The sequence below is a fragment of the Rhinoraja longicauda genome, chromosome 12 (genome assembly GCF_053455715.1).
Source record: "Rhinoraja longicauda isolate Sanriku21f chromosome 12, sRhiLon1.1, whole genome shotgun sequence".
Taxonomy (NCBI): domain Eukaryota; kingdom Metazoa; phylum Chordata; class Chondrichthyes; order Rajiformes; family Arhynchobatidae; genus Rhinoraja; species Rhinoraja longicauda.
Window position 1 is genome coordinate 9064616 of NC_135964.1, and position 23176 is coordinate 9087791.

General features: G+C 45.2%; 1 protein-coding gene across 3 annotated transcripts in view; it reads right to left on the reverse strand.

Annotated features, from left to right (window-relative positions):
* gpm6bb (glycoprotein M6Bb) overlaps positions 1-23176 on the reverse strand; it is a 203202-nt gene that overhangs the window by 74475 nt on the left and 105551 nt on the right. Inside the window, exon 1 of one of the 3 annotated variants that reach the window (XM_078408979.1) lies at positions 19101-19462. The exons of 1 other annotated variant lie outside the window; for it this stretch is intronic. In XM_078408979.1, coding sequence (XP_078265105.1) covers positions 19101-19164 — 64 coding nt within the window. In that variant the 5' untranslated portion in view covers positions 19165-19462. Of the gene's footprint in view, positions 1-19100; positions 19463-23176 lie in introns of those variants that run through there. One more of the 3 variants, XM_078408982.1, reaches the window with a different exon arrangement.

Here is a 23176-nt window from a genome sequence, read left to right on the forward strand (position 1 = left end):
GCAGGAGAATGGGGTTAGGAGGGAGAGATAGATCAGCCACGTTTGAATGGCAAAGTAGATTTGATGGGCTGAATGGCCTAATTCTACTCCTATCACTTATGACCTTATGAGAATGCTGTTATGTTTGTGTAGTTTAATTGAGTTTAGTTTAATTTAGAGATGCAGCAAGGCCTTTCAGCCCACCGAGTCCACACCGGCCATCGATCACCCCTTCCACCCTAGTCCTGTGTTATTCCACTTTCACATCTATTCCCTGCGCACTAAGGGCAATTTACAGAGTCATTTGCCGACTAACCCACTCGTCTGTGGGATGTGGGACGAAACCAGAGCACCCGGAGTAAACCCGCGTGGCCACGGGGAGAACGTGCAAACTCCACACAGACGAGAGGGTTTTTTATTCGGCAGATTGTTAGACAAAGGCCAGGGGTGAGAAGACAGGCATGAACCCAAAAAAAGGACAATGAGATGCAAATTGGTAAGCTCAGGGATAGAAAAGTTATAAATTGTGAAGCCATTGGAAGCAAAGCAGAGGGAGGGGAGAAACCAAGACAAGGTCAGGCAGTAGGTCTTTCCCACCCCCTACCACTGCAATCAGTCTGAAGAAGGGTCCTGATCCAAAACATCACATCCATATTCTTCAGTCATGCTGCCTGACCCACTGAGTTTCTCTAGTAGTTTGTGCCTTTCTTTGGTATAAACCAGCATCTGCAGTTCTTTGTTATTACATTTAGTTTCGTTTAGAGATACAGTGTGGAAACTGGCCCTTCAGTTTTCAGTTTAAAATATTAAAATATTGACTTAATGTACATCCCAAAACACTTAATCTTCAATAATTTAATTCAAAACTACAAAATGTTCGATTGATGGTAAACGTTGCGATTCACATTAAAATGAGATTGTAATTGATAGTTAATAGATAGATAGAAATTGAGTATTCCTTCAACTACATCTGTCCCCTAAGGAGCACTCTGCCACTCATTTGTTTCCTTGCTGAATCCACAAGGTATCAAAACACTCTTCAGTATAACTAGAGGAGTGTTGAGCATTGTTATCCATGTTTGATCTGCGATAAAAAACATTGTTAGTTGTCTGCACAGCGTTACACAGGGCTATTTGACCATGTTGTTTCATGGACCTCGCAACTCACGTTTTCCCACTTATTTGACTTTCACAAGGTCTGGACATAGTTCCACCATGTATTTTTCTGAAAAAAGATGCAAAATGCTGGAGTAACTCAGCGGGGCAGGCAGCATCTCTGGAGAGAAAGTATAGGTGACGATTCGGGTCGAGACCCTTCTTCAGACTTGTTTGATGACACTGTCTCTTTGGGCCTGTGTCAGAAATGATCCTGTTCTTTTGAGGCAATAGTGCTGGCAATTCTACCCTGAACTCCATATTTTCTGGAGGAATGGGTGACCGATACGCTACTTTAATGCGGGAAAAAACATCTCAGACATAGAGTCTGAAGAAGGGTCTTGACCTGAAATGTCTCCCATTCCTCCAGAAAATATGGAGCTCAGGGTAGAATTGCCAGCACTATTGCCTCAAAAGAACAGGATCATTTCTGACACGGGCCTAAAGAGACAGTGTCATTAAACAAGTCTGAAGAAGGGTCTCGACCCGAGTCGTCACCTGTACTTTCTCTCCAGAGATGCTGCCTGTCCCGCTGAGTTACTCCAGCATTTTGTGTCTTTCTTCAGAAATATGGCGGCACGGTGGCGCAGCGGTAGAGTTGCTGCCTTACAGCGAATGCAGCGCCGGAGACTCAGGTTCGATCCTGACTACGGGTGCAGTACTGTACGGAGTTTGTACGTTCTCCCCGTGACCTGCATGGGTTTTCTGCGAGACCTTCGGTTTCCTCCCACTCTCCAAAGACGTACAGGTTTGCAGGTTAATTGGCTGGGCAAATGTAAAAATTGTCCCTAGTGGTGGTTGGATAGCATTAGTGTGCGGGGATCGCTGGGCGGCGCGGACCCGGTGGGCCAAAGGGCCTGTTTCTGTGCTGTATCTCTAAATCTAAATCTAAACTATGCCCAGACCTGTGTTCCATCCTTTCAACTACTACACTACACACTGACATGGTCAATGTAACCATCACAGAATTTTAAAAAAAGAGGATTAAAGTAAAACTATAAACCCAAATGAATATAGAATCTGGCCAGAAAACCTTGTGGTAATAAACCGTAAATTCCTTGTGCAGAAACCCGTGTCAATGGCGACCGATAAGTATTGATGGTGCAATTACCATTGCCGTAGTCACAATAGTCACCAAAGCTGGGATGGGATAACGGATACCACTGACGCAAACCAACCAAGAAAATTCATAGCCCACATTACCCAGTCATTTTTCCAAAGGGGGAATTGCAGCCGAGGAGGGAGCTAATGGTTAGAAACTGCTCGTAATTCGAAAGGTTTATAACAGTCAAATCCCAAATTGAACATTATTTTGGCCGATTGTGGCAGCTGGATTCACCATTATCCCCGTCATTCTCAGATTCTCAACGCTGTTTCTGATGCTGCCACTTGCGATAAATGGTGGCATGGTAGGGCGGCACGGTAGCGCAGCGGTAGAGTTGCTGCTTTACAGCGAATGCAGCGCCGGAGACTCAGGTTCGATCCTGACTACGGGTGCTGCACTGTACGGAGTTTGTACGTTCTCCCCGTGACCTGCGTGGGTTTTCTCCGAGATCTTCGGTTTCCTCCCACACTCCAAAGATGTACAGGTATGTAGGTTAATTGGCTGGGTAAATGTAAAAAATTGTCCCTAGTGGGTGTAGGATAGTGTTAATGTACGGGGATCGCTGGGCGGCACGGACTTGGTGGGCCGAAATGGCCTGTTTCCGGCTGTATATATATGATGATGATAGTTGGAGTCACTGTATCCCCCTGGGTGGGCTGTCTGGAACCAAAGGTTATCGTCTCTAAATAAGGGACTGAACAATCAGGACTGAACTTGGGAAAATATTTCTTTACCCAGAGAGAATTCCCTAATCAGTTGCTGAGTATTTTCAAGACGGGAGACAGATTTTTAGACATTGAGGGAATCAATGGATTGGGATAATGCAGGAGTTTGGTTTAGTATAGTTTTGTTTCATTTAATTTAGACAAACAGGCCCTTCGGCCTACCGAGTCTGCACCAACCGGCAATCTCTGCACACTATCCTACACCCACGAGGGACAATTCACATTTATACCAAGCCAATGAACCTACTAACCTGTACGTCTTTGGAGTGCAGGAGGAAACCGAAGATCTCGGAGAAAACCCACGCAGGTCTTGGGGAGAACGTATAAACACCGTACAGACGGCACCCATAGTCAGGATCGAACCTCGGTCTCTGGTGCTGTGAGGCAGTAGCTCTAACGCTGCGCCACCGTGCCGCCCAATACCTAACATGAGGTCTGCAGGATGTTTGCTTAGTGAGCACGTGTTTCATACAGCACGCTGCTCACATTTCAGAGCAAGGTGTCAATTGTTGTGATGATAGACACAAAAAGCTCAGCAGGTCAGGCAGCAACTCTAGAGAGAAGGGATGGGCGACGTTTCGGGACGAGACCCTTCGTCAGACAGAGTCCAGGAAAAGGGAAACAAGAGAGATAGACGGTGCTAGAGAGAAATATAGAACAAATGAATGAAAGATATGCAAAAAAGTAACAATGTTAAAGGAAACAGGTCATTGTCAGCTGTGGGCTAGGTGAAAACGAGTTAGAGACAATGAGACTCAACGGGATGGCAGTGAAACTAGTACAACAACCAGTGCAGAAGGGATGGAGAGAGGGGGGGGGGGTGAAAGGGTTACTTGAAGTTAGAAAAATCAATATTCATACCACTGAGTTGTGAGTTGCCAAAGCCAAATATGAGGTGCTGTTTCTCCAATTTGTGTTTGGCCTCACTCTGACAATGGAGGAGGCCCAGGACAGAAACAATTGTTGTTGCAGGCTTTCTGCAAACAAATTATTTCCATGGTTCTCCTGAGGATTGCGAAACAGTGGAGGTAGATCTCAGTGCAATGGGTGTGCGGGGCAGCGCAGGAGGCGTTCCATTCATTGCATGGGTGTCAGGGGTTATGGGGAGAAGGCAGAAGAATTGGGTTAGGAGGGAGAGATAGATCAGCCATGATTGAATGGCGGAGTAGACTTGATGGGCCGAATGGCCTAATTCTGCTCCTGTCGCTTATGACCTTATGACCACAACAGTCCAAGCTGCGATGTGCACCTCTTCCTTGCAAGGTACCTGGAGGAGCTCGGTGGCAGAAACTCCACCACAACCAAGTATCTCCATTTGCAAATCAACATCAATGCAATCAAAATATCCTAAGCCACTTTGTGGTAGCAACATCAAAGAAGAAAACGTGACACTGAAACATATGATTCTCGGTACTTAAATTGCCATTAAGCAAAGTAATTAACAAAGGAATCTCACGACTGAGAATTATTTTCAGCTAAGAACCAATAGAACCGAGACTGGGAATACAATAATGTAAGTGCAAAGATATTTGTGTTTTCATTAATCCACTGCCTTCCTCTCTTTCTTGTGCTGTCTGGAGCTCTTTTACCCTGCCACTAGTGGGCGTGGTGGCAGAGGTTTAACGTGCTACAAATGCTTTCATTATCGTCCATTATGACTTGACGGGTATAATTACAATTTAATCTCATGTATGACAGAAGATGGTGAATAAAATTCTGTGCATTTAGGGAAATGTCTGCAAGCAAGAAATAGAGGAATTATTACTTGGAAAACTGTTTCAAAAAGCAAAATATTTCTGATTGTATTCATCGTTACAAAGGGAGAAAAAAAAGCAGCCATTTTGGGCTGTGGTGTATGTGAGGCAATCTATTGCGAAGCTTTTCTTTCCAGGGCTTGCTATACCGGGTCGAACAAACCGGCTTTACAATATGACAGGCAGGATAATCAGTTCCAGATGCCACTATTAATCGTCCAAGGCTAAATCGTTTGTGGGGGGGATGGGGGAAGGAAGGAAGGTATGGACTAGAAGGCAGGATTAAACACCAGATTTAATCAGCGCCAATTTGAAATCCGAAAGGTTTATTTATGCGTTAACTAAGAATCTTATTTACAGGAACCAATGAGTCTTTGTCATTGGAGAAGGATGAGAATGCTCTTCACTTGAACAACATTCAGGAAATTTCCACGCCCTTGAAAGAAAATGAGAGGATTAAACAAAACAAAAAAAGACTGACGGGCTCCTGAGGATTTATTCCAAATACTGCCCATGCCGTTAAAATAAACCCTTAAAGTTTTACTCTTTGCCATTCAGGAGACAAGGGCATCCAAATAAAATATAGGAACTTTACGAGCTATCTTATATGGAAGATAGACACAAAAAGCTGGAGTAACTCAGCCTGAAGAAGGGTCTTGACCTGAAACGTCACCCTCTCCAGAGATGCTGCCTGTCCCGCTGAGTTGCTCCAGCTTTTTGTGTCTATCTTCAGTTTAAACCAGCGTCTGCAGTTCCTTCCTACACATGAGCTATCTTATATATTCACAAAATGCTGGAGTAACTCAGCAGGTCAGGCAGCATCTAGGAGAGAGGGAATGGGTGACGTTTCGGGTCGAGATCCTTTTTCAGACTGATGTCAGGGGGGCGGGACAAAGAAAGGATACAGGTGGAGACAGGAAGATAGAGGGAGAACTGGGAAGGGGGAGGGGAAGAGAGGGACAGAGGAACTATCTAAAGTTAGAGAAGTCAATGTTCATACCGCATAAATATTGGTGACATTTTAGATATGTATCCAGTGCAATTTAAACTTCCATACTAATGAATGTAAACTCAAGTTTCCAATAATCAAATTTAATTCTTTAAAGTTGTTGCTTCATTGGATAATTGAAACATTTATAAAAATTACAAATGAACAAAAAGATCCAAAAATATGCATTGTTAATTTGATTTATACATAAATAAGAAATTCTTGTTAAAACAAATGAAACAAGTTGTCATGTCATAAGGACATGTGATAGGAGAAAAATTAGGCCATTCGGCCCATAAAGTCTTCAATCATGTTTGATCTATCTCTCCCTCCTAACATTCTCCTGCCTTCTCCCCATAAACCCTGATCCCGTCCTAATCAAGAATCCATCTATCTCTGCCTTAAAAAGATCCATTGTCCCCGGTATTGTAGCGCATATGATTATGATTGTATCCGTAAGAAATTAATGTGCCATGTGCTATGATTCTTGATGATTCGTTGTACCATACATCAGTATTAATTGGGAGTTCACGACCTTCAATCTTTTATATTCTCTATGTTTTATTCACCTTAGTTGCCATCAGTCCCATAAAGACTACAGCCATTGCAAGTGTAGAACATTGTTGCAGATCAATAATGTCAAACCACCTACAATGACTGGTTTATAAGGTCATAAGGGATAGGAGTAGATGTAGGCCAAATTCGGCCCATCAAGTCTACTCTGCCATTCAATCATGGCTGATCTATCTCTCCCCCTCAACTCCATTCTTCTGCCTTCTCCCCATAACCTCTGACACCTGTACTAATCAAGAATCTATCTATCCATCTCTGCCTTTAAAACATCCATTGACTTGGCCTCCACAGCCACGGTGGTGCAGCGGTAGAGTTGCTGCCTTACAGCGAATGCAGCGCCGGAGACCAGGGTTCGATTCCGACTATGGGCGCTGTCTGTACGGAGTTTGTACGTTCTCCCCGTAAACTGCGCGGGTTTTGTTCAAGATCTTCGGTTTCCTCCCACACTCCAAAGACGTACTGGTACGTCGGTTAATTGGCTTGGTAAATGTAAGAATTGTCCCTAGTGGGTGTAGGATATTGTTAATGTGCGGGGATCGCTGGTCGGTGCGGACCCGTTGGGCCGAAAGGGCCTGTTTCCGCGCTGTATCTCTAAAATAAACGAAACAAATCTATTGGGTGAACCTGTGTTCTTGCAAGAAAAATATAAAGTTTAGTTTAGTTTAGAAACACAGCGTGGAAACAGGCCCTTCAACCCACTGAGTCCGTGCTGACCAGCGATCCCCGCACATTAACACTATCCTACACACACTAGGGACAATTTACAATTATACCAAGCCAATCAACCTACAAACCTGTACGTCTTTGGAGTGTGGAAGGAAACCGAAGATCTCGGAGAAAACCCATGCGGTCACGTGGAGAACGTACAAACTCCGGACAGACAGCATCCCTTGGCAGGATTGAACCCGGGTCTCTGGCACTGAAAGCGCTGTAAGGCAACAAACTCTATCACTGCGCCAATGTGCCGCCCTAAAAGGAGCACAAAACTCCACTACAAATCATTTGCAGTCCTTCTGCAGAGCAGATGGTTTAAAAAAAAATAACAGCCACAAAGGTGTCTGTATGCAGAATACAGAAATATTTTAAGCAACTCAGAATTACTAAATAAATTACCACCTATCAATATCAAAAACATTTTCCAAGGGTTGATTAAATTTTAAAAACATATTGGAATTAACAAAGTGGATGCAAAATTCTACCTCAATGCGAAATGCATAAATTAAAGACTCAGAAGGTAGACACAAACTGCTGGAGTAACTCAGTGGGCCAGGCAGCATCTCTGGAGAGAAGGAATGGCTGACGTTTTTGGTCGAGACTCTTCTTAAGAAGGGTCACCCATTCCTTCTCTCCAGAGTTGCTGCCTGTCCCACTGAGTTACTCCAGCAGTTTGTGTCTATTTCCGGTTTAAACCAGCATCTGCAGTTTCTTCATATTAATTAAAGACTCAGCATAGTTTACAGACACAGATTTTACAAGCACTCGTTTTAAAGGCTCGAACTGTAAATACAATAAATCACCGATAATCTTATTATTCAGAAATCCTGATGGTTTGGTATCTGGGTCACTGGGCATTGCTTCCCATGTTTCCCGGAAACTTACTAAGGGCCCATTTCCCATGATCTTAATTGCCCTTTGAAATGGCTTGACAGCTGTTCAGTTGTGTCAGACCAACATGAGAAAGTGTAATCGCAAAACAGTGTTTACTTGGCATTAACTGTGCACCGGATTCAATAGATCATCAGCACAACTAGTTAAACTTGCAAATGCTTCTGCACTAATGTTTGGAGCCCCATGCCCTATTAAGAGAGTTGGCCAACACTGATCAAGCAACAATACTATACAACCATACTTACAGAATCTCAAGACCCAAAACTTCACCTCTTCCTTCTCTCCAGAGAAGCTGCCTGACCCGCTGAGTTACTCCAGCTTTCTGTGTCTATCTTACAGAATCATCTTTCAGCCAGAATCCCAGATTACTATCCCACCATCAGAGCAGACCCACAATCAGGGTGACACTGGAGTATACATTAGGAGTAGCAAGGGGTGGGTTGAAGTGTGTACAAATACTCTGGGAGCTCTGAACATCAAATCCAAACTCCATGAAGTCTCATGGCAAGAGGGCAAAGGTGGCCAAGGAAATCCCTTGTTGATAATCACTACAATCTTCTCTCAGGCAATGAGCCAGCATCTGGAACACCCGTTGGAAGTAACACTGTATTCCAGCTAATGGATTCTAAAACTAGAGGGCATAGCTTAATACGAGAGGGGACAGGTTTATCAGGGAACTCAGTGACAACTTTTCCACTCAGAGGGTAGTCTGTACCTGGAATGTGCTGCCAGGGGAAGCTATGGACACAGGTACAATTATGGCTTTTAAAGGCATTTGGACAAATATTTGGACAGTAAGGGTCTATGGGCCAAATGCAGGCAAATATAAGATTATAAGATATAAGAATATAAGATTATTAAGGGGTTGGACACGTTAGAGGCAGGAAACATGTTCCCAATGTTGGGGGAGTCCAGAACCAGGGGCCACAGTTTAGGAATAAGGGGTAGGCTATTTAGAACGGAGATGAGGAAAAACTTTTTCAGTCAGAGAGTTGTAAATCTGTGGAATTCACTGCCTCAGAAGGCAGTGGAGGCCAATTCTCTGAATGTTTTCAAGAGAGAGCTAGATAGAGCTCTTAAGGATAATGGAGTCAGGGGGTATGGGGAGAAGGCAGGAACGGGGTACTGATTGAGAATGATCACCCATGATCACATTGAATGGTGGTGTTGGCTCGAAGGGCCGAATGGCCTACTCCTGCACCTATTGTCTATTGTCTATTGTCTATTGTCAAATGGGACGAGCCCAATATGCCAAAATATATCAATCCTGATCTTGAATTCCAAATGCCAATGGTTTATATTGCATTCAGTTTGGATCAACTTTAAGATCTGCACTCAAATGATAAGGAAAATCGCCATTGAGCCCATAATATGGAAAGCCCCAACTGAGGTGCGGCACGATGGCGCAGCGGTAGTTGCTGCCTTACAGCGATTGCAGCGCCGGTGACTCGGGTTCGATCCCGACTGCGGGTGCCGTCTGTACGGAGTTTATACGTTCTCCCCGTGACCTGTGTGGGTTTTCTCCGAGATCTTCGGTTTCATCCCACTCTCCAAAGCCGTACAGGTTGGTTGGTTAACTGGCTTGGGTTTGTATACTTGGTATAAGCGTAAATTGTCCCTGGCATGTTATAGCGTTAATGTGCGGGGATCGCTGGTCAGAGCGGACTCGGTGGGCCGAAGGGCCTGTTTCCGCGCTGTATCTCTAAACTAAACTAAACGAAATTCTGAGAAGGATTGGACAAGAGGCAACTTCGCCGTCCCACTAATTGATTATCGCTCTGGACACACCCCGAGAGAAGGCACTAACATTCAACACGCGCTCCGAATGCCCCATTAAATTTCACTGGCAAGCCTGAAGGTGCATCATGTTCACACGGGTCCAGTCCAAATCTCAAGAGCCATTGCTCCCTTTAAACCCGACAAGGGAAATGGGACCTAGAATCCGAGCCAACGCTGGAATTCATTAAAGATGAAAAGCAAAAACAAAAAAACCCATAAATGTAAATTGAAACCAGATATTCTGTAAAATATACAGCGGGTTGAAACTGCACTGAAAAAATGATCATTCTCTCCCCTTCAAAGTTGAGTTTTGTTTGTGGCTAAGCTGGAATGAACACATTGGTGCAGGGACCTCCAGGTATCGGGAAGGACGAGGAGATGATTTTATTCAGTTTCAAATTCTATTTGGTCCGTGGGATTTCAAAGGAAGCCTGATGTAATCTGAACCTTTAAATAGATTCACATTTCTTACATACGAAAGTCATCTGACTCAACCTCCAGCTCACATAGAAATGGTAACCCTTTCTTCATGGCTGAGTGGGTGTTGACCACATGATTTCTGTTTTAAAGGAAAAACATTATTAAATCAGCAGTGGATTTCAGTCTGCCCATGGCTACTTGATCCTTATGAATTCCTGCCTGCAACCACTCATTCTTGCAAGCCATCTGCTTTTGTGACCACAAGGTGATCTTTGTGCCTCAATACTGCGTTGCAGCATTCTTTTGAAATAGGACATACTTTCTGAAGCACCCATCTTACAGCTGAAGGGTAGTCCACCTTGTCCGCCTAGGCCGGGTTAGCCAAAGTCTTTACACAGTTCTGTGGAATTCTCTGCTTCAGAAGGCAGTGGAGGCCAATTCTCTGAATGCATTCAAGAGAGAGCTAGATAGAGCTCTTAAGGATAGTGGAGTCAGGGGGTATGGGGAGAAGGCAGGAACGGGGTACTGATTGAGAATGATCAGCCATGATCACATTGAAGGGTGGTGCTGGCTCGAAGGGCCGAATGGCCTACTCCTGCACCTATTGTCTATTGTCTATAATTAATTTAGTTCTGTTTAGAGATAGAGTGTGGAAACAGGCCCTCCGAGTCCGTACCGACCAGCGATCCCCGCACATTAACACTATCCTACGCACACTATGGACAATTTATATTTATTGAAAGCCAATTAACCTACAAACCTGTACGTCTTTGAAGTGTGGGAGGAAACCAGAGCACCCGGAGAAAACCCACGCAGGCCACGGGGAGAACGTACAAACTCCGTACAGACAACACCCGTAGTTGGGATTGAACCCGGGTCTCTGGCGCAGAAAGCTCTTTAAGGCAGCTACTCTACCACTGCGCCACCGAACTGTTTCATGACTAGATCTAAGGGAACAACTTCACTGACCAACTAGCACAATTCTATCTGCTTTTCACTGCCCAACACAGACAATAATGAGACGCTGGGGATAAACACAAATTGCTGGAGTAACTCAATGGGACAGGCGGCACGGTGGCACAGCGGTAGAGTTGCTGCCTTACAGCGAATGCAGCGCCGGAGACTCAAGTTCGATCCTGACTACGGGCGCCGTCTGTATGGAGTTTGTACGTTCTCCCCGTGACCTGCGTGGGTTTTCTCCGAGATCTTCGGTTTCCTCCCACACTCCAAAGACGTACAGATATGTAGGTTAATTGACTGGGTAAAATGTAAAAATTGTCCCTAGTGTGTGTAGGATAGTGTTAATGTGCGGGGATCGCTGGGCGGCGCGGACTCGGTGGGCCGAAGGGCCTGTTTCCGCGCTATATCTCTAAATCTAAATCTAAACTCAACGGGACAGGCAGCATCTCTGGAGCGAAGGAAGAGTAGGTGACCTTTCTGGTCGAGACCCTTCTTCAGACCCGAAACGTCATCCATTCCTTTTCTCCAGAGATGCTGCCTCTGTCCCGCTGAGTTACTCCAGCATTTTGTGTCTATCTTCGGTTTAAACCAACATCTGCAGTTCCTTCCTACACATGTGTTTCTGGGGCGGCTAGTGGTTATTCCAAGGGTGTACATACATAGAGTTCACAGATTGAAAGCTTTGGGCTAAGCTTACAAGAAGAGAAACTTTGTTATATCTATATAATGGCTATCATCTACAGCTCATGGTTTGGGAAAGTGGTAGAAATAATCACAAGGGAATGTTTTGGTGGAAAGTTGAGGGAATGTAAATTGCTCATTCTGAGCCACAAAGACCCTGTCCTATTTTTACACTCGTACCATAATCCCAATGAGCCCACATGATTCAGCATTCTCTTCTTCAAATAAGCAAATGGGTACCACTTTCCTTCTTTGAAGAATCCAGCACAAATATTAATTTTCTCACAGGATACAACAATATTACCAGTAAAAACCTCTCCAGCTTGAGAAGCCCAACCTCACAGCTTCTCATTTCCATTCTGATTGCATGGTTGTTCAATTTTGTGCTGGCGGAATGTTACAAATCATAATGCTGTTAGGAGCCTCTAAAACGAGCTTTAAAAATCACTTGACTTTGGAGCTGAACTCTGCAGTTAATTATGTAGGAAGGAACTGCAGATGCTGGTTTAAACTGCAGACAGACACAAAATGCTGGAGTAACTCCGCGGGGCAGGCAGCATCTTTGGGGAGAAGGAATGGGTGACGTTTCGGGTCGAGACCCTTGTTCAGACTGGTCCAATCTGAAGAAGGGTCTCGACCCGAAACGTCACCAATTCCAAATGCTGAGTTACTCCAGCATTTTGTGTCCATCTGCAGTGAATGAAACTGTTTTGCAGCAGAAGCTGAAGTTATTATACACCATCAGGTGAAGGAGATTTCAGGCTAATTTTCTTCTGCCTTTTCCCCATGAGTTTGCAGTTCTGGTTCTGGTTGATTACTGTGCAAACATCTCATAAGTGGTGATCTCGCGCGGGTCGGAGTGAGTAGAGTCGTGATTACATTTTGAAGTGGGCCTTTTTGAACCAAGTTGACGAGATCTAGTTGCTCAATCCCCTTTTTAAATGACTGAGCATCATGAGCATCGTGTGTTGGGTGGTAACATATTCCTTTCCTTACCGTCCTAGGGTAAAGGGAATATTGGTAGCAAAGTTTATTGAAATTCAGCGAGTTGATGATGTAGGGGCCAGTATTTTGTCTTGTTTCATGGCGGTTGGTGCTCTGGGATGACGGAAGATTTGATGGCGTGATTTTGTGAATCTCCTTGTAAATTGCAATAAGTCTTAGCCTGATTCTGCAGAGCTCTAGGGTATCGCATCCGAGAGAGGTCAGCATATTATTCACACTTGATTTGCGCTTGTGGTCATTACATACAAAGCGAGCTGCTTGGCGTTGTACTTTCTCCAGGGTAATCTTGTTGTTCTTGTTGAAAGGATCCCATAGAGCTCCACAATACTCCAATTTGGGCCTGACCAAGGACATCTTTGACGGATGAACTACGTGTGTGGAAATTTCTTTAACTGGTTCCCCTCCCTCCCCCCCCCCCCCCCCCCCCCCCCCCCCCACCGCTCGCCACGATCTTCACAAAGCCATCAGAATGTCAAGAGACAATACTGGGTCCCAGGATAATCATTCGGACATCTGCAGACTGTGGCATGGCCTGAATATTACAACTGGCTGCAAAGCAAAGTCAGGCAGCATCGCTGGTTATAGTGTGCCCGTCCCGATGAACTGAATGCATTCCATAGTCACTTTGAGCACAAGGCCAACAGGGCGATGGAACCCATCCCTTCAGACTCAAGTGTGCCTCTTCCCAGGGTCACTGTTGCAGACGTTAAAGTGGCCTTCCCGAGGGTGAACCAATGGAAAGCTACTGGCCCAGACGGAGGTCCTGGCTGCATCCTGAGGAACTGCGCGGACCTGCTGGAGGGGGTATTCACGGACATCTTTAATCTCTCCCCATTTCTGTTCTGAGATATCCACCTTCTTCAAGATGGCCACCCTCAGCCAAAGAAAGAAGACCTCATGCCATAATGACGACTGCCATTTGACATCCACCATTGTAAAGTGCTTCGAGAGGCTGGTTATAGAAGACATCAAATCCAGTCTATCAAGCACCCTCGACCAACGACAGTTTGCTTACCATCACACCAGGTCCCTGGGTGATGCCATCTCCCTGCTCGACTCCTATTCATAGACTACAGCTCTATTTTCAAAACCATTATCACATCCAAGCTCATCTCCTAACTTGTGGAATTTGGAGTCAGCGCTCAATTCTGCAATTGGATCCTCGACTCCCTGACCAACAGACCCCAATCAGTGAGGATGGGGAACAAATCATCCTCGACGTTAATCCACAACACTGGTCCACAATCCACAACGCAAGGAAGCGTTCTCAGCTTTCTTCTACACTCCTTATACACCCATGGATGTGCAGCCAAGTACAAATCCAGACCATTTTACAAATTCACAGATGATACCATCGTAGTGGGCCTTATATCAAATAATACGATGGAGTACATGAAGGAGATTGAGAACCTTGTAACCTGATGCTAAGATAACAACCTCTCCCTCAACATCAGCAAGACAAAGGAGAATGTGATCAACTTCAGGAAGTGAGGCGATACACACCCCAGGTGTACATTGATGGTGCTGAACTAGAGATGATCAAAAGCTTCAAGCTCTAGGGAATAAATACCACCAACAACTTGTCCTGGACCGGCCACATCGAAGCAGTGGCCAAGAAAGCACAAAATGCCTCTACTTCCTTAGAAGGCTTAGGAAGGATCGGTAACGACCCTCAACAACTTCTACATATCATATCATATTATATCATATATATACAGCCGGAAACAGGCCTTTTCGGCCCTCCAAGTCCGTGCCACCCAGTGATCCCCGTACATTAACACTATCCTACACCCACTAGGGACAATTTTTACATTTACCCAGCCAATTAACCTACATACATACCTGTACGTCTTTGGAGTGTGGGAGGAAACCGAAGATCTCGGAGAAAACCCACGCAGGTCACGGGGAGAACGTACAAACTCCTTACAGTGCAGCACCCGTAGTCAGGATCGAACCTGAGTCTCCGGCGCTGCATTCGCTGTAAAGCAGCAACTCTACCGCTGCGCTACCGTGCCGCCCGTACAGATGCGCTGCAGAGGACATTTCGTCGGGAAGCATCACAGCATGGTTTGCGAACAGCTGCATCCAAGACCGTGAACATTTGCAAAGTTGTGGACAGAGCCCAGACCATCACACAAACCACCCTCCCTCCCAGCGGTAGAGTTGCTTCCTCACAGCGAATGCAGCGCCGGAGACCCGGGTTCAATCCCGACTGCGGGTGCCGTCTGTATGGAGTGTCTACGTTCTCCCCGTGACCTGCGTGGGTTTTCTCTGAGATCTTCGGTTTCCTCCCACACTCCAAAGATGTACAGGTTTGTAGGTTAATTGGCTTGCTGTATGAGTAGAAATTGTCTCTAGTGCGTGTAGGATAGTGTTAGCGTGCGGGGATCGCTGGTTGGTGCGAACTCAGGAGGCCAAAGGGCCTGTTTCCGCGTGTATCTCTAAACTAAACTAAAAGTCCATCTACACTTCATGCTGCCTCGATATAAGGCCACCAGCATAATCAAGGACCAGTCTCACCTCGGTCACTCTTCCTTTTCCCCTCTCCCATCAGGCGAGAGATACAGTTTAAAAACATGTACAATAGACAATAGACAATAGGTGCAGGAGGAGGCCATTCAGCCCTTCGAGCCAGCACCGCCATTCAATGTGATCATGGCTGATCATTCTCAATCAGTACCTCCAGATTCAGAGACAGTTTCTCCCCAGCTGTTATCAGGCAATTGAACCTTCTTCTCACCAGCTAGAGTATGGTCCTGACCTCCCATCTATTTCATTGGAGACCTTCAAACTATATTTAAGTGGACTTTTTTTTCACAAAATGCTGGAGTAACTCAGCAGGTCAGGCAGCATCTCAGGAGAGAAGGAATGGGTGACGTTTCGGGTCGAGACCCTTCTTCAGTCTGAAGAAGGGTCGAGACCCGAAACGTCACCCATTCCTTCTCTCCTGAGATGCTGCCTGACCTGCTGAGTTACTCCAGCATTTTGTGAAATAAATACCTTCGATTTGTACCAGCATCTGCAGTTATTTTCTTACACTTTAAGTGGACTTTAGCTTGCAGTAAACGTTGTACCCTTCACCCTGTATCTGTACACTGTGAATGACCTGACTGTAATCATGTATCGTCACATGGTATTTTCGCTGGCTGGATAGCGTGCAACAATACACGTGACATTAATAAACTAAACGAAACAGATAGAATTGTCAGAAATTGCGTGCAGAAACTATCAGCATGACCCCGTAAACACCCATTTGTGCAGACCCGGATACGGCGTCAATTTTATTTATTGGTCTAATAACTTGATAGGGTTTTTGAGGAGGTGACAAAGGTGATCGATGAGGGTAGGGATATTATTCCACGCGGATTTTAGCAAGACATTTGACTAAGTAAGCTGATTCAGAAGACGAAGGATTGACAGGAACATGGTCGTACCGATTCACAACTGGCTTACTGATAAAAGACAGAGGGTTGTGGTGGAAGGACTATATTCATGCTGGAGGTCTCCGACTAGTGGAGTTCCACAGGGGTTTGCGCTGGGACTTCTGTTGTTTGTGAAGTATAAATGACTTGGACGTAAACGTAGATGGATTGGGCAGTAGGTTTGTAGATGATACAAAGATTACCGAGGTTGCGGACTGTGAGGTAGGCTGTCAAAGTATACAGCAAGATATAGATCAGCTGCAGAAATGGGCAGAGAAACGGCAGCTGGAATTTAATCTGAGCAAGTGTCAGTTCGAATGTAAGAGGCATATATACAACTAATGGCAAGACCCATCACAGCATTGAAGATAGACACAAAATGCTGGAGCAACTCAGTGAGGCAGGCAGCATCTCTGGAGGGAAGGAATGGGTGATGTTTCGGTTCGAGATCCTTCTTCAGACGCTGAAGAAGGGTCCCACCCTGAAACGGCTCCCATCCCTTCTATCCAGAGATGCGGCCTGTCTCGCTGAATCACCACAGCATTTTGTGTCTATAATTCAGTGTAAGCCAGCATCTGCAGATCTTTCCTACCCACAACAGCATTGATGTGCAGCAGGATCTTGGGGTCAAGAACTCCCAGAAATTGGCAACACAAGTAGACAGACGGGTAAAGAAGGCGTATGATATGCTCACTCTCATCAGTCGGTGCACTTCAGTTTAGTTTATTGTCTAACATTTGAACATTGACTGCTCTAACATCAAGTAGCCCTTGCTTTCCCTCTCTCTCTCCACCCCCTCCCCCTTCCTAGTTCTACCAGTCTTACTGTCTCCGACTACATTTTATCTCGGTCCCGCCCCCTCCCCTGACATCAGTCTGAAGAAGGGTCTCGACCCGAAACGTCACCCATTCCTTTTCTCCAGAAATGCTACCTGTCCCGCTGAGCCACTCCAGCATTTTGTGTCTGTCTTAGTTTATTGTCACGTGTACCGAGGTACAGTGAGAAGCTTTGACTATAAGTTCCAGGAAGTAATGATTCTGACATTGAATGTAACCGTTCTCTAGCATTGTAGTCCCAGGTTCAGATATACTCAGTCTTGGGCTGAGCACTTGCATACATTCCTCTCGAAAGCAGATAGAAACCTCAAAGTTCCTCAAGGGCTCAATGACTATAATAACCCCTCAAGCGAATGGATGAGGCAAGAATTCAATTATTAAACATATGTGTTGCTGCTATTTGGAGCTGCTTTTTGCTTCGGCATAAATGCACCATGAAGTTTGTCGTTTGTGGTCCACAATATCCCGATCCATCTCAGTGGATTTCCCCATCTCAGCAAAATGCTTTGCAGAAGTGGCAGCGAGAGAAATCCCTGAAGGACCAGCAAAGGAGAACAAGTCATTCAAAACTAACAAATGCTTACATTCAATCCAATTCAGGCACTCACGAAAAGTCCAACCTCTACACCCTTTCACACAAAGGATGGAACAAGCTGCCAGAGGAGGTAGTTGAGGCAGGGACTATCCCAACGTCGAAGAAACAGTTAGACAGGTACATGGACAGGACAGGTTTGGGGGGATTTGGGCCAAGCGCAGGCAGGTGGGACTAGTGCAGCTGGGACATGTTGGCCGGTGTGGGCAAGTTTCCACACTGCATCACTCTCTGACTCTATGACTCTAGTATCTACCATGGCACGGCTGGTGTAAATGGTGTCCAGCTCCAGGTACAAAATGGAGGAAGACTGTTAGTGAATCCTTGCTGAAACATTGACAACTCCAATCGATTCTGCCCCCTTTCATCTCAAAATTCCACACTTCGTTTCAAAGCACAAAAAATTACCAGCTTAATTGAATTGAATACATTTTATGAGCCAAGTATGTATGTATACAAAGAATTTGCCTTAATGCTTTGCTCACAAGTAACGACTACGACATACAGAAAACAATTAAGAATAAAACAACTAAAGACAACTTCAGCAATAAAAAATAGGAACATTCTAAGCAGACGATTGCAATCCCTTTCAATCGACACACGTCTGATGAAACTAACACAAAGCCTTTCCAATCTGTCACAGAATCTAAAGCAAAGCCAACATCACCGCCACATTTAATCATAATGTTCACTGCTCAAATTCACACAGATATCCCAGCGAGAGATTATAATCACGATCTATTTGTGCAAAGCCACAGTTCTACTGCCTAGCACAATCTTAACAAGACCCTATAATTCACTAGGCAAGAGGCTTTTTTTTCATTTTTGTACTGACCAGAATTGATTTAATTAAGGAAACTGAGTTCAAAGATGGGGAGAAAACGACAAGGAAATCTTATGCCTTTAATTCAGCCGTGCCAGCCCTAACTGCTGGAGAGTTATTTGCTTTACATATTGCAATTAATAGAGCATATGCCCAGCCCAAGAGTATAACAGATTTTAAATGCTCCCAGGAACGAGCGACGTTTTATACTGCATTAAATTAAAGCAGATTGTTTTCCCAAATGTGAACTTTGATGATGATGAACACTGTGCTGTCAATCTCCATTTAGAAAAGACTTATTCTGAAAGACGAATCCTATTGCTGTGGTGTAATGCATTATATCACTAACGCGAGCTTCTGGTAAGAGACACACGACTGGACTAGATTTAGCGAGCCTGGTGAAGCAGTGAATTCTCTCACATCCATCACCTACAACACCAGGACACTCCTGAAACGCGGCTGACTCCATAATCAACCACAATATTCGACAAACTGGCATCGCAAGAACATTGCAGGTGGAAATCCCTAGCCAAATATAATTAAATGGCATTTAGATTATTGATTTAATATCTGGGGGGAAAAAAACTGCAATAGTAACAGTAATGGCAGCAGTAACACTCAGGGCAGTGGTTAACAGCCCACACACCGCAAACAAGACCAAGGCGTTGCAGAGCCCAGAGTTTACAGCACAATACCTTTGCTTTCTCGGCTTAGTTCACGGTTGTCCTCAGGGGTCGTAGTTTCCAGGGCCGGCTTCATTCTCGACACAAAGACAAATTCAGAGACAACACTCCCTGCTGTCTCTTTGTTCCCCTTTTCACCTTTAACTCTCACGGCAACAGTGATTGAGCTGTGTGCGGTGCCTGCTTTCTGCAACAACAAAAAAAGGCTGCGCTTCCCAGAGATGCGGAGGTCTTGTCAGCTCGGATTTGACTCAACTTACTGGTCCATGAAAATGCCAGCCGGCGACTGGTCACACATGCGTCCCACTGGAGGGCTCCAGTTGTCAAACAGCGGTGCCGAATTAACATTCCACTCGAGCTCCTGCCCAGCTAGAAATGTTTAAAAGCACATTTCTGACTCTCCTTCGACACACACCAAATGAGATGACAAAAGAATGGCAACACTGGGGGGGGGGGGATTACATTATGAGATAGTCTATGCACTACAATAACAGGGGCTCCGAATCCTCGCTACAGTTACTGTGACCCAGGCCTCTGGGGAGAATGCATGTCAGCGCACAATCAGAAGACCATTTTTCCCAAAGAACACTTTTGAATTCCCACACAGACGACAGCTTTAATTAATTCTATCTGATGGGATCTGGGGGAAATAACATTGCCGTCCCTTTAAGCCCAGCAATTCTTGTTTTTCCCCCACTCGTAATAAACATTAATTACTCACAGCATTAATAAACGGATGAATTATAACGCAGAAGATTTACGTCCAAACCTCTGCCTTAGTTTTGCACACTAATGCACACAGGCTTTCATTAACACAGAAGGCAGTGGAGGCCAATTCACTGGATGAATTTAAGAGAGAGTTAGATAGAGCTCTAGGGGGCTAGTGGAATCAAGGGATATGGGGAGAAGGCAGGCACGGGTTACTGATTGTGGATGATCAGCCATGATCACAATGAATGGCGGTGCTGGCTCGAAGGGCCAAATGGCCTCCTCCTGCACCTATTTTCCATGTTTCTATGTTTCTATTAGGTGAGATTCAATCAGGGTGCTGATGGGCAGGGACCTTAAGATATTCAACAGAATGACTGAACTAAAATGACTGTTTCAATATCTCGCTATTTTTAGTTGTCAATATCCTTGGGAGGTAGAGTTGCTGCTTTACAGCGCCAGAGACCCAGGTTCGATCCTGACCACGTGCAATAACCTACGGAGTTTGTACGTTCTCACCGTGACCGTATGGGTTTTCTGCTGGTGCTCCAGTTTCCACCCACACTCGAAAGACGTACAGGTTTGTAGGTTAATTGGCTTGGTCAAACAATTGTAAATTGTCACTAGTGTGTGTAGGATAGCGCTGGTGTACGGGGTGATCGCTGGTCGGCACGGATTTGGTGGGCCGAAGGGCCGGTTTCCTTGGTGAATCTCTAAACTAAACTAAAACTAAATTTCATCCTTGGAATCTCCTGATCTGGTGAGAGGAACACCAGATGAAATTAGTGGAATGCAAAATAGGTTCTTAGCCCACCTACCCAAGTGAATAGTCCCCATTCACTTCTAAACCGAAAAAGCAGGGTGTAAATACTTTACTGCACCTGGATTAGAATAACATTGGCATTTAATTTCTGGATTGTCTCATGGCAATATTATTTGTAGTCATTTCTGTGGCGATATCAATAGACAAAAGACATTAGACAATAGGTGCAGGAGTAGGCCATTCAGCCCTTCGAGTCAGCACCGCCATTCACCGTGATCATGGCTGATCATTCTCAATCTGTACCCTGTTCCTGCCCTCTCCCCATACCCCCTGACTCCGCTATCATTAAGAGCTCTATCTAGCTCTCTCTTGAAAGCATCCAGAGAATCGGCCTCCACTCCCTTCTGAGGCAGAGAATTCCACAGATTCACAACTCTCTGAGTGAAAATGTTTTTCCTCATCTCCGTTCTAAATGGCCTACCCCTTATTCTTAAACTGTGGCTCCTGGTTCTGGACTCCCCCAACGTCGGGAACATGTTTCCTGCCTCTAGCGTGTCCAACCCCTTAATAATCTTATATGTTTCAATAAGATCCCCTCTCATCCGTCTAAATTCCAGAGTATACAAGCCCAGTCGCTCTGGTCTTTCAACGTACGACAGTCCCGCCATTTCGGGAATTAACCTCAATAAAACCTGGCATCAGATTTTTGGCCAGGAAGATTGGAATACAGTATGCACACATCATATCAATAATACAGGCAACTCCCATGTCATAGTCCTTCAGGTTATCGAAATTCATCCTTATAGAATTGCTAACTCCAACCCAAGAATTCAAGATATGGAGTGAAATTCACTCTTACAGAATGTGTGAAAAATACAGTAAGCCAACACAAAATTTGAGCATTGCAGAAAATCACGATACACTGTTTTAGAAACATAGAAAATAGGTGCAGGAGTAGGCCATTCGGTCCTTTAAGCCAGCACCGCCATTCAATGTGATCATGGCTGATCATCCAAAATCAGTACTCCGTTCCAGTTTTCTCCCCATACCCCTTGATTCCATTAGCCCTAAGAGCTATATCTAACTCTCTCATGAATACATTTTCTAGGAATGCAATCCCCACGATAAGCAAGGGTCACCTGTAAATTAAATTGAAGAAATAAAATGCTTGCGCTAAGAGGAACGGGTTAAGACAGAGCGGGATCTGGACGGGAATGAACGCCACAAAATGCTGGAGGCAAGTGGATAACAGGAGACACATCGGGAGAGGTGTCAACATGAGGAGAATAATGAAATCTGAAATATGAGGAGGAAAAACAAACTGACATGTGAGAAGGGTTTTACAAGCTGCACAATCAATTACGATAATAAAGTGGAAGGTCACTGAAAATCAGGTTCTGCAGAAAGGCTGCATCTTTCTGAGTCCTCCATATGTCTGGCATATTAAAGGGCGGCACGGTGGCGCAGCGGTAGAGTTGCTGCCTTACAGCGCTTGCAGCGCCGGAGACCCAGGTTCGATCCCGACTACGGGCGCCGTCTGTACGGAGTTTGTACGCTCTCCCCGTGACCTGCGTGGGTTTTCTCCGAGATCCCACACTCCAAAGACATTCAGGTTTGTAGGTTAATTGGCTTGGTGTATGTGTAAATTGTCCCTAGTGTGGTGTAGGATAATGTTAGTGTGCGGGGGTCGCTTGTCGGCGCGGACTGAAGGGCCTGTTTCCGCGCTGTTTCTCTAAACTAAACTACACTAAACACAGATACTGGAATGTGGAGCATATCGCATGCAACGTGTGGGACAGGCAGCATCTTTGGAGAGAAGGAATGGGTGACCTTTTGGATCGAGACCCTTCTTCAGACATCACCCATTCCTCCTCTCCAGAGATGCTGCCTGACCCGCTGAGTTACTCCAGCATTTTGTGTCCATCTTCGGTTTAAACCAGCATCTGCAGTTCCTTCCCACACAACATGCAACGTGCTTACCATGTACCATATGAGAGCACTCACAATGAAAGAAGCTTTCAGAGGTTCAAGCTAGGGCTGTTAGACAGGTCTCAGGTTGGTATTGTGACCCAAGTCAGGGAGGACCTTCCACTCTGAGTCACTACCAGACTGCGCTCAGTACACAGAACAGTCCCGTACAGGAACAGGCTTAGCAGACCACAAAGTCTGTGCCAAACATGCTGTTAAATATAGTATAATCTCTGCCTGCACATGATCCATAATCCTCCATTCCCTGTATGCCCACGTGACTAATCTTAAATACTACTATCGTAGTAGTAAATACTACTATCCAGCACCAACCCTGGCAGCACGTTCCGGGCACCCACCACTCTGTGTAAAAGTGTCGCTCCAAATCTACTCACCATTTGCGTTCCAGCATTCTGAAAGGACTATTCCCTTAAGAATGCACGAGAACACACTTCCATTACCAGCCACACTCTTCCACAGCACCATCTCATGCAGCCAACAAGATGTAGAATGAGATGCAACACGTAGAAACATAGAAAATAGGTGCAGGAGTAGGCCATTCGGCCCTTCGAGCCTGCACCGCCATTCAATATGATCATGGCTGATCATCCAACTCAGTATCCCGTACCTGCCTTCTCTCCATACCCCC